The sequence below is a fragment of the Scyliorhinus canicula genome, chromosome 10 (genome assembly GCF_902713615.1).
Source record: "Scyliorhinus canicula chromosome 10, sScyCan1.1, whole genome shotgun sequence".
Taxonomy (NCBI): Eukaryota; Metazoa; Chordata; class Chondrichthyes; order Carcharhiniformes; family Scyliorhinidae; genus Scyliorhinus; species Scyliorhinus canicula.
Window position 1 is genome coordinate 150,859,773 of NC_052155.1, and position 19,454 is coordinate 150,879,226.

The 19,454-nt window shown below is 41.8% G+C and overlaps 1 protein-coding gene across 36 annotated transcripts in view; it reads left to right on the plus strand.

Moving 5' to 3' along the window:
- Positions 1-19,454, plus strand: part of clasp2 (cytoplasmic linker associated protein 2) — a 582,371-nt gene that overhangs the window by 332,243 nt on the left and 230,674 nt on the right. For 25 of the 36 annotated variants that reach the window (XM_038809903.1, XM_038809905.1, XM_038809871.1 and 22 more), the window contains 3 exons: positions 3,200-3,223; positions 5,446-5,550; positions 5,714-5,740. In XM_038809903.1, coding sequence (XP_038665831.1) covers positions 3,200-3,223; positions 5,446-5,550; positions 5,714-5,740 — 156 coding nt within the window. The remainder of the gene's footprint in view (positions 1-3,199; positions 3,224-5,445; positions 5,551-5,713; positions 5,741-19,454) is intronic. The other 11 variants (XM_038809884.1, XM_038809887.1, XM_038809894.1 and 8 more) reach the window with 3 other exon arrangements.

The following is a 19,454-nucleotide window of genomic DNA, read 5'->3' on the forward strand; positions in this document are numbered from 1 at the left end:
AATTAAGAGTATTCAGGCAAAGAAGAACATATTACATTTTTTGAGAAGTTTGAGAAAGCCTGGGAAACATAACCTAATGGATGAATTTGTGAAAGTGTGCCATGATGGACTTGAGTTATCATTGATTTCCAGACTTAGAACCAGCATTAGTCGGCAGAAAAAGCTGAAAATCTATAATTAAAGTCGACTGATGTCATTCATTTAAGTCAAACGGATGAGTGGTGAGCTGCAGAAGTATTAGTACAGCTGATGGACTGTTCAACCTTAATGGTGGTGGGTTTTTTTCGCTGCTGTTTCCAGCTGGTGTACTCTTCCACTGGTGACATCTCGCAGTAGATCGCTACTGCAATATTGGTGGTTCCCACCAGCAGTGATTCTAGAAATGCATGATCCAAACGAGTGACAAGTTTCATTATGTCTCAAGCTTTGTTTCATCTTGTGGCAAGTAATGTACATGCTTCGAACAACACATATAGTCTCTTACTAATAACTTTGATATTCTTGCTTTCATAAAATGGTTACAGCGCAGAAGGATATCATTCAGCCCATCATGTCTGTGCTGATTGTCTGAGGGGCAATTCACTTAGTGCTACACGTCTGCCTTGTATCCATTACCTTGGAAATGTTTCCATTCTAAATAATGATCCAGTTGCCTTTTGAAAGCCTCAATTAATCCTGCCTTCACCACACTCTCAAGCAGTGCAACCAGATCCGAACCACTCGCTGTGCGGAAAGGTTTATCTTTGTGTTGCTTTTACTTCTTTTGGCAAATACCTTAAATCTGTCCGTCCTGGTTCTCAATCCTTCCACCATTGGGAACAATTTTCTCCCTATCTGCTCTGTCCAGACCCCCTCATAATGTTAAATCTCACATAGAACATAGAACATTACAGCGCAGTACGGGCCCTTCGGCCCTCGATGTTGCGCCGACCTGTGAAACCATCTGAAGCCTATCTGACCTACACTATTCCATTTTCATCCATATGTCTATCCAGTGACCACTTAAATGCCCTTAAAGTTGGCGAGTCTACTACTGTTGCAGGCAGGGCGTTCCACACCCCTACTACTCTCTGAGTAAAGAAACTGCCTCTGACATCTGTCCTATATCTACCACCCCTCAATTTAAAGCTATGTCCCCTCGTGTTGGTCATCACCATCCGAGGAAAAAGACTCTCACTGTCCACCCTATCTAACCCTCTGACTATCTTATATGTCTCTATTAAGTCACCTCTCAGCCTTCTCCTCTCTAACGAAAACAACCTCAAGTCCCTGAGCCTTTCCTCGTAAGACCTTCCCTCCATACCAGGCAACATCCTAGTAAATCACCTCTGAACCCTTTCCAAAGCTTCCACATCCTTCCTATAATGTGACCAGAACTGCACGCAGTACTCCAGGAGCGGCCGCACCAGAGTTATGTACAGCTGCAGCATGGCCTTGTGGCTCCGAAACTCAATCCCCCTACTGATAAAGGCTAGTACACCATATGCCTTCTTAACAGCCCTATTAACCTGGGTGGCAACTTTCAGGGATTTATGTACCTGGATGCCGAGATCTCTCTGTTCATCTACACTACCAAGAATCTTGCCATTAGCCCAGTACTCTGCATTCCTGTTACTCCTTCCAAAGTGAACACCTCACACTTTTCCGCATTAAACTCCATCTGCCACCTCTCAGCCCAGCTCTGCAGCTTATCTATGTCCCTCTGTATCCTATAACATCATTCAGCACTATCCACAACTCCACCGACCTTCGTGTCATCTGCAAATTTACTAACCCATCCTTCTACACCCTCTTCCAGGTCATTTATAAAAATGACAAACAGCAGTGGCCCCAAAACAGATCCTTGCGGTACACCACTAGTAACTGAACTCCAGGATGAACATTTGCCATCAACCACCACCCTCTGTCTTCTTTCAGCTAGCCAATTACTGATCCAAACCGCTAAATCACCTTCAATCCCATACTTCCTTATTTTCTGCAATACCCTACCGTGGGGAACCTAATCTCTTCTAAAACTTCTTATCTCCATGGAGAATAGTCCCAAAGCTTCAATATTTCTATGTAACTGAAGTTCCTCATCCCTGAAACCATTCTCTGAATCCTTTCTGCACTCTCTCTAATGCCAGAATGTGGTGCCAGAACTGGACAGAATATTTTGGTTGAAGCAAAATCATGTTTCTTAGTGGTTTACCGTAGCTTGCTTGCTTTCGCACTCTTGAAATGAAAAATGAATGAAAATCGCTTATTGTCACAAGTAGGCTTCAAATGAAGTTACTGTGAAAAGCCCCTAGTCGCCACATTCCAGTGCCTGTTCGGGGAGGCTGGTACGGGAATTGAACCGTGCTGCTGGCCTGCCTTGGTCTGCTTACAAAGCCAGCTCTTTAGCCCTGTGCTTTAACTGCACTCTAAACCTGTCCTGCCACCTTCACTGATTTATGCACATACCTGTTCCTTCACCCCCTTCAGAATTATACCCTTTATTTTATATTGTTTCTTCGGTGCTCTAACAAGCAATATGGATCACTTCATTGCTCTCTGAATTAAATTTTAACTGCCACTTGTCCACCCATTTCACCAACATCTGTCCTTTTGAAGTTCTGCCATATTTTTCATGGTTCACAATACTTCCAATGTTCGTACCATCTGCGGATTTTGAAATTGTGCCTTGTACACCAGCATTCATGACATTAATATTTGTCAGGATGAGCAGAGGTCCCTGGGGATTTCCACCATAAACCTTCCTGTCTGAAAAACAACGATTGACCAATATTCTTTGTTTCCTCTTACTCAGCTAATTTTTTATTCCTGTTGCTATTGTCCCTTATATTCCATGGGCATTAACTTTGCTCACAAGTCTACAAGTCTGTTTTGCGACACTATATAAAATTCCTTTTGGAAGTCCATGTACAGTACATCAAACAGTAAACAAACCCTCATCAACTCTCTCTGTTACCTCTTCAAAAAAAAAACACGCAAGGTAATTAAACATGATTTGCTCTTAACAAATCCACATTCGCTTGCTTAAATATGTTTTGAAATTTTAAAAAAAATAAACTTTTTATATGACTATAAATATTGTGCTGTTAGCTATCCTGTTTCTGAATGCCATAAGTTAATGTTTCACCTCTGGTAATTATTTATTGTACATGAAATATAACATCATAACTCTTTCCTGTTCTTTGCTTGCACTGTTACAAAGATGATGCATCTGACAAGGCAGATGGTAAGAAAATTGCCTACCTGTCTTCCTTTAAAACCCTGTTTTAGAGCTATAACTGACATGTTTTAAAACGCTTTTAGGTTTAAATGCTGGATTTAACATTATATATTGTCATGTCTCTTAATTGGAAATCTGAGGAGTAATCATTTATGTTAGCTTGCTCAAATGTGGAACGCATGGTCAAGTTGCTTTCTTGAAAATTGTCCCATTAGGAGACGTACCAACAAGCTGCTGTATGGTATAATACATTTGTTAAAAATTAGCAATTCAAAATTAACGACTTGCAATTTTCCTAGCGAACTTGTAAATTCCAAATTGTCTCGTACTTACTTTCAATTATTGTTTTCCATATTGCTTACATGTTCACCAATAACCCCTGAAGCAAAATGAAGGCGCATTCATAAATTCATCAAGTAATTGTCAAGAGCTATAATCATAATATTAACTTGTACTAAGATTGTGTACGTTGTCACTTTGGACAGTTTTGCTTTTTAGGAATTGCATCTGAAGATGGTAAGCGCCGAGAAATTGAATTCAGTTTGTTTTTAGTTGGAAAACTGACCACGAAGATATCAAATTATTATTTCTAAAAGAAAAATCATGAATGTCCTTTTAGAAAGGAAACTTGCTTCATTTACCTAGTCTAGCCTATATGCGATTCCAGGCCCACACCAGTGTAACCTAACATGTTACTCGGTTGTAACTAGCAGTTCTAACAAAATATGACTATCTTTGTGAGGTGGAGAGAGGGGAAGGGCATTCTTAGCGTTAAGGAGGTTTATGCATTTCCAAGCATTTTTAACATCACAATAATTTCTCAAATCTGTTACCAATTGAGTTATCGTGACCCAGATGACAAATTTAATTGAACTTGAGAGATTGTGAAAATAAACGTTCCTGAGAAAGCCTTGTGTTCAAAATAAACTTTCAAAGATTTAATCCTGTTTGGAATTATTCTGCTTCTGGATCAGTGGCTATGTGATCAGATAACTTCTGACCACAGTCATGAAGTTGTGCTTAGATAGGCATAGATGTTAAATTTTTAAGTTTCCTTTATTGGGAGCTTTGTGGCCCAATGCACAGCTGTTTCACACCTTTTGGCTCACGTGGTTTTTATTTCTGTTTTTTTATCTTAGTCCTTTTGAAATATTATATTTTTTTTACTAATCAGTTTTGCTTCCTAAATTAGATTTCACTTTAGATTCTCATTCTCTTTCTGTGTTCACATTCATAGTTTATAGATACATTGCCTTCTCTTGTTTTCAAGTTGCTACTGAAGTACAGTGGCAGAATTGTTCAAAGATTGTTCAAGGGGCTGGTTGGTGGGCAAATACGCAGTTTCTGCAAGTGGGGGCTGGCTAGGCCATGCTCTGTGGAAACACAGGTACTCAGACTTGTTCTCTGTCTCTCTAATTGCCACAAGATCTTGTTAGTTTCTTGTGTACACGCTATGTGGATGCTATGGTCACCCATCAACCAGTACTCCCAATTCTTCTGTGCTGTCCTTAAGAATAATGTCATTTGCTCTTATCTTTGCACTGCTTTTCTTTTCCTTAGTCTTGTCACCTTCCACATTAAATCACAATTTTCTCCTATCAACTTATTCCTCAGTCTATCCAAATCTTGTTCGCATTAGTTTGTTGTCTTCAAAAGAATGCAGTCTCAACCTTCTACTCTCCCTCACTGAACTTCACTTTATTTGTGTCCCTCTTCAATCAATTTCTAACCCACTTTATTAATTGATCTCCAACCGTTCATTCCATGTTTTTTAATATGATGAGCTAATGTTTGTGCAAAACTTGATCAAAATATTCTAATTCATGGCATTCCTCAGTTCCTTGGTCTTTTGAAAAGCTCCATTATATTTGTGCATTATCCAGTTAACATTCATTTTTAGTTTCCTGTGTTCACAAATACACCTTTTTAAAGTTTGTCTGTCATTCTTACACTCTTCTCATTTATAATTCTGATTTCAACCTCTACTATATCATGACCAATGGGTTTTAGATTATTCAGTACTATTTTGGTTCAGGTATGCATCCTTTAAAGGTTTGTGTGTTATTGTAAATAAATTGTTTTTGACCAGACTTTATATTTTTTGCACTTTTCCTTTTTTATGTGAATATTCTTCAAAAATTGTTGGAAAAAAAGTTAATTTATTCATGGAGCAACACATCAATTGTGTCAATAGTTTTCCTTTTCCAACTTATTTTTTCTCTTTCAAGGTCGCATTCGTAACAGGCAGCTACTCTCAGGAACGGCCACTGGTGCTAGTGATGCTCCTGATTCAAGAGGGCGAAGTCGTACGAAAGTGGTGTCTCAATCTCAACGTATGTATCTGACGCGTTGCCAAACAGTGTGATGGAACCTATCTCGTTTCATAAGTCAGGGCACAGCAAAGTGTTTATGTGCAGAAAGAATGCATTAGTGTTGAACTTGCCCTTTAAATATTGAATGATCTACTAAGTTTTGAACAACTGTTCTATGCCTCAGGTTTAACATCAACGGAAGATAACAAAGGTATATTTGCTGTTGTTTATATATGTTTGTTTTTCTTGTTTGCATGTTCTGATGATTTTATGTGAAGCTAAGTGTTGTATTAAGTTTGTCAAATTTCTTCCTTAAAGTAGTAGACAGCCATGAGCAGCAAATGTGTCTTAAATATATTGCTGTTATTTTTTAAGATTTACCATGAAACTTTGCAAATGTAAGGAAAGGAAAGCAACACTTGGCTCCTTTTATGCAGGGATTCACCATAAGAGGGTGGTGTTCCATTTCTACCCTTTTGGACATTTCATCTTTGTCTTACAGTATTGTTTTACATTTTACAATCTCAAGATAGCAATAAGGGGAAATGCCTGTTTATGAAGTATGTTTCTTATATGCTCAAAACATTTTCACAAGTAGCGCAGAACATTGAATTATTTATGGATTCTCCATAGTTAACGCTTCAAAAATGGCATTGAAATCTGTGAATGGCATATGACAACTAAGCCATTAAGTCAATTAGAGAGGACTAAAAATACTATTTTGCAAATAGTTGTTGTTTGTGTTAGAATCTTAAACGAAAAATACCCTTGTACAGAGCTATCATAACACTTGCAATATTACGTGTTTGGATTCGAGAGGTTTGTATGTCACAATAAACTTTTTTTTGTGGGTGATATAGTATAATGATACTCTGTGCTTTGTGTATATGACTTCATGCTAACTTCGCTGTTGTTAAGAGAGAAATGTTGAAAAGCTGGTTCCCAATAGAAAGGGAAAACAAAAAATGTCAAATTATCAATGTATTTGTTAGTATTTATAGATTTAATATAATAAAGCATCCCAAGGCACTTCACAGGAGGGTTATTAAGCAAAAATGTAACAGCAATCCACAATGTGATATTAGGGCAGAGCTTGGTTGAAGAGGGAGGTTTTAAGGAGTTGTGATGAATGTAGGAAATTATTATATACTATATTTTGTTGTAGTAGTATTATTAAAAACCCTGGTTCAAATACATACCTAGAGGGGGGTGTTTGCTAGAGCTGTTGGGTTTAAACTAATGTGGCAGGAGGATGGGAACCGATGCAGGAAGTTAGAAGGTAGTAAAACAGGGACAGAAGCAAAAGGAAGTAAGGGGAAAAGTGTAAGGCAGAGAAGCCATAGTCAAAAATCAAAAAGGGCGACAGTACAAGGTACAGTGACTGAGGGGAGCTCAGTGAATAGGTCCAGTAATAATAAAAGGATTAAGCTGGAAGTAAAATCATTAATGGTAAGCGACGCGGCAGGTTGTTACATGAAGATATGGGTTCAACAACAAGGAAAATTAGGAGTAAAGTTAAGAGGAAATATAACTTAGGAGAGGTTACTAATCGAGATGTTAAGATTCAAAACAGAGGTAAAAAAGCCAACATAAATGTACTTTACCTGAATGCTCGTAGTATTCGGAATAAAGTAAATGAGTTGATGGCGCAAATCATCGTGAATGACTATGATTTAGTGGCCATTACTGAAACATGGTTAAAAGATGGTCACGACTGGGAGTTAAATATCCGAGGGTATCAAACTATTCGAAAGGACAGAGTGGATGGTAAGGGAGGTGGTGTAGCTCTGTTATTTAAGGATGACATCCGGGCAATAGTAAAGGATGACATCGGTGCTATGGACGATAAAGTTGAATCCATTTGGGTGGAAATCAGGAATAGTAAGGCGAAAAAGTCACTGATAGGAGTAGTCTGTAGGCCACCAAATAGTAACATTATGGTGGGGCAGGCAATAAATAAAGAAATAACAGATGCATGTAGAAATGGTACAGCAGTTATCATGGGGGATTTTAATCTACATGTCGATTGGTTTAACTCGGTCGGTCAAGACAGCCTTGAGGAGGAGTTTATACAATGTATCCGCGATAGTTTCCTGGAACAGTATGTAATGGAAGCTACGAGGGAACAAGCGGTCCTGGATCTTGTTCTGTGTAATGAGACAGGATTGATTCATGATCTCATAGTTAGGGATCCTCTCGGAAGGAGCGATCACAATATGGTGGAATTTAAAATACAGATGGAGGGTGAGAAGGTAAAATCAAATACTAGTGTTTTGTGCTTAAACAAAGGAGATTACAATGGGATGAGAGAAGAGCTAGTTAAGGTAAACTGGGAACAAAGACTTTATGGAGGAACAGTGGAGAACCTTCCAAGCGATTTTTCACAGTGCTCATTAGACAAGTCTCCTGGCCCTGATGGAATGCATCCCAGAGTGTTAAAAGAGATGGCTCGGGAAATTGCAAATGCACTAGTGATAATTTACCAAAATTCACTAGACTCTGGGGTGGTCCCAGCGGATTGGAAATTAGCAAACGTGACACCACTGTTTAAAAAAGGAGGTAGGCAGAGAGCGGGTAATTATAGGCCAGTGAGCTTAACTTCGGTAGTAGGGAAGATGCTGGAATCTATCATCAAGGAAGAAATAGCGAGGCATCTGGATATAAATTGTCCCATTGGGCAGACGCAGCATGGTTTCATAAAGGGCAGGTCGTGTTTAACTAATTTAGTGGAATTTTTTGAGGACCAGTGCAGTAGATAACGGGGAGTCAATGGATGTGTTATATCTGGATTTCCAGAAAGCCTTTGACAAGGTGCCATACAAAAGGTTGCTGCATAAGATAAAGATGCATGGCATTAAGGGTAAAGTAGTAGCATGGATAGAGGATTGGTTAATTAATAGAAAGCAAAGAGTGGGGATTAATGGGTGTTTCTCTGGTTGGCAATCAGTAGCTAGTGGTGTCCCTCAGGGATCAGTGTTGGGCCCACAATTGTTCACAATTTACATAGATGATTTGGAGTTGGGGACCAAGGGCAATGTGTCCAAGTTTGCAGATGACACTAAGATGAGTGGTAAAGCGAAAAGTGCAGAGGATACTGGAAGTCTGCAGATGGATTTGGATAGGTTAAGTGAATGGGCTAGGGTCTGGCAGATGGAATACAATGTTGACAAATGTAAGGTTATCCATTTTGGTAGGAATAACAGCAAACGGGATTATTATTTAAATGATAAAATATTAAAGCATGCCGCTGTGCAGAGAGACTTGGGTGTGCTAGTGCATGAGTCGCAAAAAAATGGTTTACAGGTGCAACAGATGATTAAGAAGGCAAATGGAATTTTGTCCTTCATTGCTAGAGGAATGGAGTTTAAGACTAGGGAGGTTATGCAGCAATTGTATAAGGTGTTAGTGAGGCCACACCTGGAGTATTGTGTTCAGTTTTGGTCTCCTTACTTGAGAAAGGACGTACTGGCACTGGAGGGTACTCAGAGAAGATTCACTAGGTTAATCCCAGAGCTGAAGGGGTTGGATTACGAGGAGAGGTTGATTAGACTGGGACTGTACTCGTTGGAATTTAGAAGGATGAGGGGGGAACTTATAGAAACATATAAAATTATGAAGGAAATAGATAGGATAGAGGTGGGCAGGTTGTTTCCACTGGTGGGTGAAAACAGAACTTGGGGGCATAGCCTCAAAATAAGGGGAAGTAGATTTAGGACTGAGTTTAGGAGGAACTTCTTCACCCAAAGGGTTATGAATCTATGGAATTCCTTGCCCAGTGAAGCAGTAGAGGCTCCTTCATTGAATGTTTTTAAGATAAAGATAGATAGTTTTTTGAAGAATAAAGGGATTAAAGGTTATGGTGTTCAGGCCGGAAAGTGGAGCTGAGTCCACAAAAGATCAGCCATGATCTCATTGAATGGCGGAGCAGGCTCGAGGGGCCAGATGACCTACTCCTGCTCCTAGTTCTTATGTTCATACAGGCAGTATGGCTGCTAAAGCTGTGATTTAAAGCTCATCGAGGTGAGGTAATCATTTATGTTAACCATTTACTTGTTTACATGGCTAATATTGTTAATGTTCAGGAGGGATTGTTTAGTCTGAGCTAAGTAGGTCATGGGACATATTAGTTGGAGGGGACTGGAGAATACCTGATACCGTTTGCACTAGAGTGCTGAACTTGTGGCATTTGAGTGCGACAGTGAGAGTTTGGTGACTGAGGAAGTTAGGTGAGGAGGGAGTAAGGTGCTCCTGACATTTAATTTCCTATATTTATCAAAGAGCGTGAAGGGAGCTAGGAGTTTAGAGTACAGCTGACTGGAAGCAGAGGTCCAGTTGGTCTACAGGGCAGCTAATTCTGTAAAGTAAGAGGGGATGGAGGCTAGGGCAGTTGCATGCTCCTCCTGTAGGATGTGGGTGGTGAGGGAAACCACTGGTGTCCCCGCTGACTATACCTGCAGGAAGTGCACCCAGCTCCAGCTCCTCAGAGACCGTGTTAAGGTACTGGAGCTGGATGAACTTTGGATCATCCGGGAGGCAGAGGGGGTTATCGAGAAGAGTTACAGGGAGGTAGCCACACCAAAGGTACGGGACAAGAGTAGCTGGGTTACAGTCAGGGGAAAGAAAACTAACAGGCAGACAGTGCAGGGATCCCTCGTGGCCGTTCCCCTTCAAAACAAGTATACCGTTTTGGATGCTGTTGGAGGGGATGACCTACCCGGGGAAGGCCCCAGCGGCCAGGTCTCTGGCACTGAGTCTGGCTCTGGGGCTCAGAAGGGAAGGGGGGAGCATAGAACAGCAATAGTAATAGGAGATTCAATGGTTAGGGGAATAGATAGGAGATTCTGTAGTCACGAGCGAGACTCCCGAAAGGTATGTTGCCTCCCGGGTGCCAGGGCCAGGGATGTCTCGGATCGTGTCTTCAGGATCCTGAAGGGGGAGGGTGAGCAGCCAGAAGTCGTGGTGCACATTGGTACCAACAACGTAGGTAGGAAAAGGGGTGTGGAGGTAATAAACAAGTTTAGGAAGTTAGGCTGGAAGTTAAAGGCCAGGCTAGACAGAGTTGTCATCTCTGGTTTGTTGCCGGTGCCATGTAATAGCGAGGCTAGGAATAGGGAGAGAGTGCAGTTGAACACATGGCTGCAGGAATGGTGTAGGAGGGAGGGCTTCAGGTATTTGGATAATTGGAGCGCATTCTGGGGAAGGTGGGACCTGTACAAGCAGGACGGGTTGCATCTGAACCAGAGGGGCACCAATATCCTGGGGGGGGAGGTTTTCTAGTACTCTTCGGGAGGGTTTAAACTAATTTGGCAGGGGAATGGGAACCGAATTTGTAGTCCAGCAACTAAGGAAGCCGATATTCAGGACGCCGATATTCAGGACGCCAAAGCACGTAGTGATGCAGTGGGGAAGGTAGCACTGACAAAGGAGAGTACTTGCAGGCAAAGAGATGGGTTGAAGTGTGTATACTTTAATGCAAGAAGCATCTGGAATAAGGTGGGTGAACTTAAGGCATGGATCGGTACTTGGGACTACGATGTGGTGGCCATCACAGAAACTTGGATAGAAGAGGGGCAGAAATGGTTGTTGGAGGTCCCTGGTTATAGATGTTTCAACAAGATTAGGGAGGATGGTAAAAGAGGTGGGGGGGGGGGGGGTGGCATTGTTAATTAGAGATAGTATAACAGCTGCAGAAAGGCAGTTCGAGGGGGATCTGCCTACTGAGGTAATATGGGTTGAAGTCAGAAATAGGAAAGGAACAGTCACCTTGTTGGGAGTTTTCTATAGGCCCCCCAATAGCAGCAGAGATGTGGAGGAACAGATTGGGAAACAGATTTTGGAAAGGTGCAGAAGTCACAGGGTAGTAGTCATGGGTGACTTCAACTTCCCAAACATTGAGTGGAAACTCTTTCGATCACATAGTTTGGATGGGGTAGTGTTTGTGCAGTGTGTCCAGGAAGCTTTTCTAACACAGTATGTAGATTGTCCGACCAGAGGGGAGGCCATATTGGATTTAGTACTTGGTAATGAACCAGGGCAGGTGATAGATTTGTTAGTGGGGGAGCATTTTGGAGGTAGTGACCACAATTCTGTGACTTTCACTTTAGATATGGAGAGGGATAGGTGCGTGCAACAGGGCAAGGTTTATAATTGGGGGAAGGGTAAATGCAATGCTGTCAGACAAGAATTGAAGTGTAGAAGTTGGGAACATAGGCTGTCAGGGAAGGACACAAGTGAAATGTGGAACTTGTTCAAGGAACAGGTACTGCGTGTCTTTGATATGTATGTCCCTGTCAGGCAGGGAAGAGATGGTCGAGTGAGGGAACCATGGTTGACAAGAGAGGTTGAATGTCTTGTTAAGAGGAAGAAGGAGACTTATGTAAGGCTGAAGAAACAAGGCTCAGACATGGCATTGGAGGAATACAAGATAGCCAGGAGGGAACTGAAGAAAGGGATTAGGAGAGCTAAGAGAGGGCATGAAAAATCTTTGGCAGGTAGGATCAAGGAAAACCCCAAGGCCTTTTACACATATGTGAGAAATATGAGAATGACTAGAGCGAGGGTAGGTCCGATCAAGGACAGTAGCAGGAGATTGTGTATTGAGTCTGAAGAGATAGGAGAGGTCTTGAACGAGTACTTTTCTTCAGTATTTACAAATGAGAGGGGCCATATTGTTGGAGAGGACAGTGTGAAACAGACTGATAAGCTCGAGGAGATACTTGTCAGGAAGGAAGATGTGTTGCGCGTTTTGAAAAACTTGAGGATAGACAAGTCCCCCGGGCCTGACGGGATATATCCAAGGATTCTATGGGAAGCAAGAAATGAAATTGCAGAACCGTTGGCAATGATCTTTTCGTCCTCGCTGTCAACAGGGGTGGTACCAGAGGATTGGAGAGTGGTGAATGTCGTGCCCCTGTTTAAAAAAGGGAATAGGGATAACCCTGGGAATTACAGGCCAGTTAGTCTTTCTTCGGTGGTAGGCAAAGTAATGGAAAGGGTACTGAGGGATAGGATTTCTGAGCATCAGGAAAGGAACTGCTTGATTAGGGATAGTCAGCACGGATTTGTGAGGGGTAGGTCTTGCCTTACAAGTCTTATTGACTTCTTTGAGGAGGTGACCAAACATGTGGATGAAGGTAAAGCAGTGGATGTAGTGTACATGGATTTTAGTAAGGCATTTGGTAAGGTTCCCCATTGTAGGCTTGTGCAGAAAGTAAGGAGGCATGGGATAGTGGGACATTTGGCCAGTTGGATAACAAACTGGCTAACCGATAGAGGACAGAGAGTGGTGGCGGATGGCAAATATTCAACCTAGAGCCCAGTTATCAGTGGTGTACCGCAGGGATCAGTTCTGGGTCCTCTGCTGTTTGTGATTTTCATTAACGACTTGGATGAGGGAGTTGAAGGGTGGGTCAGTAAATTTGCAGATGATACGAAGATTGGTGGAGTTGTGGATAGTGAGGAGGGCTGTTGTCGGCTTCAAAGAGACATAGATAGAATGCAGAGCTGGGCTGAGAAGTGGCAGATGGAGTTTAACCCTGACAAGTGTGAGGTTGTCCATTTTGGAAAGACAAATATGAATGCGGAATACAGGGTTAACGGTAGGGTTCTTGGCAATGTGGAGGAGCAAAGAGATCTTGGGGTCTATGTTCATAGATCTTTGAAAGTTGCCACTCAAGTGGATAGAGCTGTGAAGAAGGCCTATGGTGCGCTAGCGTTCATTAGCAGAGGGATTGAATTTAAGAGCCGTGAGGTGATGATGCAGCTGTACAAAACCTTGGTCAGGCCACATTTGGAGTACTGTGTGCAGTTCTGGTCACCTCATTTTAGGAAGGATGTGGAAGCTTTGGAAAAGGTGCAAAGGAGATTTACCAGGATGTTGCCTGGAATGGAGAGTAGGTCATACGAGGAAAGGTTGAGGGTGCTAGGCCTTTTCTCATTAGAACGGAGAAGGATGAGGGGCGACTTGATAGAGGTTTATAAGATGATATGGGGAATAGATAGAGTAGACAGTCAGAGACTTTTTCCCCGGGTGGAACACACCATTACAAGAGGACATAAATTTAAGATAAATGGTGGAAGATATAGAGGGGATGTCAGAGGTAGGTTCTTTACCCAGAGAGTAGTGGGGGCATGGAATGCACTGCCTGTGGAAGTAGTTGAGTCGGAAACGTTAGGGACCTTCAAGCGGCTATTGGATAGGTACATGGATTAGAGTAGAATAATGGAGTGTAGGTTAACTTCTTAAGGGCAGCACGGTAGCATTGTGGATAGCACAATTACTTCACAGCCCCAGGGTCCCAAGTTCGATTTCGACTTGGGTCACTGTCTGTGTGGAGTCTGCACATCCTCCCCGTGACTGCGTGGGTTTCCTCCGGGTACTCCGGTTTCCTCCCACAGTCCAAAGATGTGCAGGTTGGGTGGATTGGCCATGAAAAATTGTCCAAAATGCTTTGATTAACCTAGGACAAAAGTTCGGCGCAACATCGTGGGCCGAAGGGCCTGTTCTGTGCTGTATTTCTCTATCTTGGGACACATATTATGTAATTAATGGGAGGAACTAGGCCTGTCTGTAGTTTTGCACTTGGCTATAGGATTTTAGTCTGACAAGACACAAGGATTTTCAGGTTGCTTCTGAAAGCGTCTCTCTCCAAAGGTCCGCACAGAGACGCAAGTAACCCTGATTGTCACTTTATTTATTATTGGCATTTGAACTGTATTGGATTGCTTAATTGGAATATATAGTGGTAGGTGTGCATAGGGAGTTAAAGTTTTCTTTTCTTTTATTTAACAATAATTTTAACTTTCATTGGAAAGCTAATACTGTGCTGTTAATATGATTGATTCTGTGTTTAAATTAAAGTTTGTTTTTACATAAAAGATGCATATTGGTCGATGTTATCACTGCAGTGATTTAGTCTTCTTCCCTCACAGTCTTGCAGATTGTTGAGATTCTCGTATGGGAGTCCTAACAGAGTGTTTTAAATGAGGATCGTGAGATAGCAAAGCGGTGAGGTTTACAGAGGGGGGATTACAGAACTTCGGGCCTTGACAGCTGAAAGCATTGTCACCAGAGGTGGAGCAATTAAAATCGGAGATGCACAGAAGGCTAGAAATAGATAAATGCAATTATTGCGGAGGGCTGTGGGGCTGAAGCAAATTTACAGAGATATGGAGGAGCAAGGCCATAAGGGAGTTGAAAACAATGATGGGAATCTTAAAATTCAAGGCATTACTTGACCAAAAGTCAATGTACGTCACTGGGGCGATGGATGAACGGGACGTGCGCAAATAGGGCACAGGCCTATAGTTTTTGATTGCCTCACCATCATTGAGGACAGCCTGTTGAAGGCCAGCAAGGAATGTGTTGGAATAGTCAAGCCTAGAGATAGCAAAAGCATGGATGATGATTGAATGATGAGTGAGTGTTGATACATCACTGCCATCCTTTATTTTGTGCTGTCTTTGATTGCATAATCTCGGCTGTTGTCACCTATGGGATCACTGATGGTGTCTGTAACCTAGGCTGAAGCATTATTGCATGGAATAAATCGAGGCCCCATCTGCCTGTTTAAGCCCATGTTAAAAATCCCATGGCAATATTCACAATAAAACTGGTAGTTCTCTTGAAGTGCATTGCGCCCTCAACCAGTTCTACAGAAAAATCCGATAATTATTTCATCACTGATTATAGGATGTTGCTGCTACAAGGTGGTTGCTGTGGTTATTGCATAAGTCACTGCACTGCAAATAGTCATTCATTGCGAGAGGTCCTGTGTAATTTTGAGAAAGAACCATACAAATGCAACTATTTGATTAGCTTTTGTCTAATTCTATATAGTTTAAGAGGAGGTAATTTGATTCCTATGGATGCAACTCTTAAGAATGATTTTACCCTTAGCCTGAGCCACTGAAACTGATGCTGATTCCACAACCTATACCATGGTTAAGCTTGGTTCACAGCACAAATCAGAGGTTAAAACGGTGTTTGCTTCTGTGGATTGGCACAAAACTAGGGCATGCAGCAGATATGACCATTGTAATTAGAGGTGTATTCGAACACTAATGTAGTGTTGGAAAATTGAATTTACAAAACCAAGCACATTAGACAAGGTGAGTGGAGAGTCAGGAGGGGATAGAAGCAGGGAATTAGATTAGTGTGACCCTTCAGAGCACCATATTTTATGTAATTTTACAATTCTTGGATAACAACTTAATATTTGATTGAAATGCATGAAAACTGAATTGTGCCACTTAACTCAGAAAATATTGCCTTCCATTTGTTCATATCTGATACTTATGGTAAGAGACCTAAATAGACACAAATTTCCTTGTTGAATTTCTAACTTGAGGTAGTTTTCCTTTACATTCTCTCTTCTCTTACCCAGCCTGATGCAGCTTTTCAGTTCTTTATCCATTATCTCATTGATTATGGCACTTTTAAGTGGCTATTCAATCGTGGTTTTTTTTAAATGAAGACTTTTGCCTCCACCACTCTCGGGAAGTAAGTTCCTGCCCCTTACTATCTTCTGAGTGAAAACATTTCTCAACTTCCCTCTAATCCTTCTGCCAATTACTTTAAAACTATGGTCTTTGGTTATTGTCCCTGGTTTTTGACCTGTCTGTTAAGGGAAATAGATCTTTCCTAACCACTTTTTCTGCAGGCCACTCATAATGTAATGCTCCTCTCCTTGCCTCTCTTCTGTTTCAAAACAAAATGACCCTAGCCTATTCATCTTTCTGAATAACTGAAATTCTCTATTCCTGGCACCTCCTGGTATGTAGCATTAGTGTCTTGTCTCTTCGTGATCATTTTGATATGAAAACTTTCACATGTTATAGCTGTCACACTACATTAAACTTAGAATCCATGAGCATGAATGTTGGAAAGCCATGTTGTGACAAACACCCAAAGTTTTGGAAAGTTATTCAAATGAATGACTCAGCAGATTTCTGTTCAAATTTGCAATTACTCAATTTTTGCTGCAAAGATTCATTCAAATCGGGCAGAAATTAACGCAGTTTCATAACCTTCAGTTGCATAATTTCAGAGTAAAAATATCTAGGGATACAATTTTTTTGGTTAGCTACCATCTCCATTACTCAATACTATATTTGTTAAACCACGAGTAAATACCTAGATTCTTTGCTTGCTACTTCAGCTGCTGACTACTACTTATATCTTTAATTTCTGAATAATTTAAAATCTTTTTTTTGGAATTTGCTCATGTGAGTGCTACAACCTCTAGCCTGTGTAGAAAGCACCTTGGAAAACATAGTTTGATCAGTTGCGATGATGGGGAGGGGGATAAGCATTGCAACATCAGTACACTGATTTTGTTTTGAAGCCATAAAGCTTACCATTTACTGACCATTTCTTCCTCCAGAATACATTTGAAAAAACTGCATTTCATTTAATTTTCTTTATCATGCATGAGTTCTGAGTGGGACTTTATTTGCATTGTTCAACTGGCATAGTTACAGACAACATTACCAGGTATTACGACCTCGGGCATACACTAATCATGTAAAAATCCACCTTTGAACTGTAAAGAAAAAAAACTGACTTCTCACATGACTCGTACAGTTTCATACTTTCTTTGTGTCCATTCAAAAGATGCATTCTGCATAGTCACATGCATGAACTTTAGTATTTTGGTATGCAGTTCTACTGTGCCTACATTTTGATCCATGCTTGTTTTCCTCATGGAGTAGCTGGAGGAAAACAATCCTTTAATTTACTTTTCACTGGCAAAACTAGTGTTATCTTATTCTCCATGTTTGCAAATACACACTGTGGTCGTGGGAATAATCTATTACTCTGAAATAACCTGAAAGTGCAAGAACTGACTAAACTAATTCCAAGTGTGTTTCACACATCTAAGCATGAAGGTGTCCTGAGGCCAGGATTGTGAAGTGGATGTTTGAACTGTTGTTTGAGTTGCCAGTCCATTTGTCATTGCTTGTTAGTTTTGTACCACCATGATCCTGATGTAATAAAATTCTCAGGGCGGAATTCTCCCAACCCACCTGTGGCGGGTTTAGTGGTGGGCACAGAGAATCTGGTGGGAGCCAAAAAGTAGGCGTAAAATTATGTTGCAATTCTCCCAATGGTGGGTCACCGTCTGGTTGGCAGGTGGCGCAAATGCCATTTGCATTCATTTGTAACAATTGCCTGCCTATGTCCTGTCAGGCTTTCCAATCTTGTGTCATGTCAGGGGCGAAATCACGTTGACGTCAAACCTGATTGCTAAAGAGTATGATAAACTAAAGAGGGCAGCACGGTAGCATTGTGGATAGCACAATCGCTTCACAGCTCCAGGGTCCCAGGTTCGATTCAGGCTTGGGTCACTGTCTGTGCGGAGTCTGCACATCCTCCCCGTGTGTGCCTGGGTTTCCTCCGGGTGCTCCGGTTTCCTCCCACAGTCCAAAGATGTGCAGGTTAGGTGGATTGGCCATGATAAATTGCCCTTAGTGTTCAAAATTGCCCTTAGTGTTGGGTGGGGTTACTGGGTTATGGGGATAGGGTGGAGGTGTTGACCTTGGGTAGGGTGCTCTTTCCAAGAGCCAGTGCAGACTCGATGGGCCGAATGGCCTCCTTCTGCACTGTAAATTCTATAAAATTCGATGAAACAAGGCGGTCCTCAGCTGGCCAGATACCTTGAGGTGAGTGCAACACTGCCACAGTGATGTGCTGCTCCTGATGCATTGTTAACCACTCTACAGGGGCACACCGGTTTCTGCCCTCCATCTCCATGCAGAGCTGGTCTTCAGGGGCAGCACCGTACTGCAGGCATGGCATCAGCTCGGTTCGGTATTGCGTCTGGGGTTGGGGAATATAGGGATCGCCCCCCCCCCCCCACACTTCCTGGTGACGCACAGCAGTGTCTATCTGTATTGCGCTGTGATGTGGGACTCATGCAACTAGCGCAATAAAGGTCCGAAGTTTGAACAAGAGTAGAGTGTGAGGGGAGGTGGGTGCGGTTCTGAAGGGAGTACGGGTGAGGGCTTACATTGGCTGGCAGAGGTGCAAGTAGGTGGATGGATGAATAATGGAAGTCAGAGGGAAGAGAGAGGGGAGGGAAGCTGGACTCCCAACAAGGCTGCATGAAAAGCTCACAAACAAGAGGGTCAAAAGAAAACGGCACTGCTTATTGGAAGGGGATGCATGGAAACTTCAGATATGATGGGTCGAAGTCCATGGGCACCCGCAGGTGATAGGCTCGAGCAGAGGATGGTGAAGTTGCTATCCTTTCCCCTCTGGGTTTCTGACATTCTACGCAGTCTGGTGAAGGCAGGTGGGCTGGACAGAGTGATATGCGTATGCTGGACTGGTATTTAAATACGGCACCGTGACCTTTGAATCTGTCAGCTAAGGGCAGGCGGACAAATCAGCTGCCGACCCGCCAGGAGAGATGGAGGGGAACTCACATATGCATAATTAATTAATTAGGTTCCGAGCAGTGATCGCCTGAGTCGCACATCACTGCATCTTGTCTCAAAGTGTGAGAATTCCGCCCTCTCTACGAATTATCATTCACATTTATTGGTTTTTTGGCTTTTATTTCTTGTCTTAAACTTTAAAAAAAAATTATTTTACTGTGTTCTGTCCATAAATGACTATCTGCAGGTTTCTATGTACCTTTACTGGAAATATGAGAAAATCTCATGTTTATTTATTATTTACTTAATTACAGTAGAATAGTGTGCAATGATGCTTGACTTAAAGTGTCACCTGTTCATGCCTCTTAGTTTTATCTGTGTTATGTGTGAGTCACGTTTTGATAGTTCTTCAGCATGCTGGTTTGACAGTTCTTTTGTCTTGTAATGAAATGAGCAAAGCTTTTTTTCCTCAATTTGTCATTTATATAAATCTACTTTGTTCCTTACCTTGTCATGGGCTTCCAAGCCATCAAACACAAAAATTA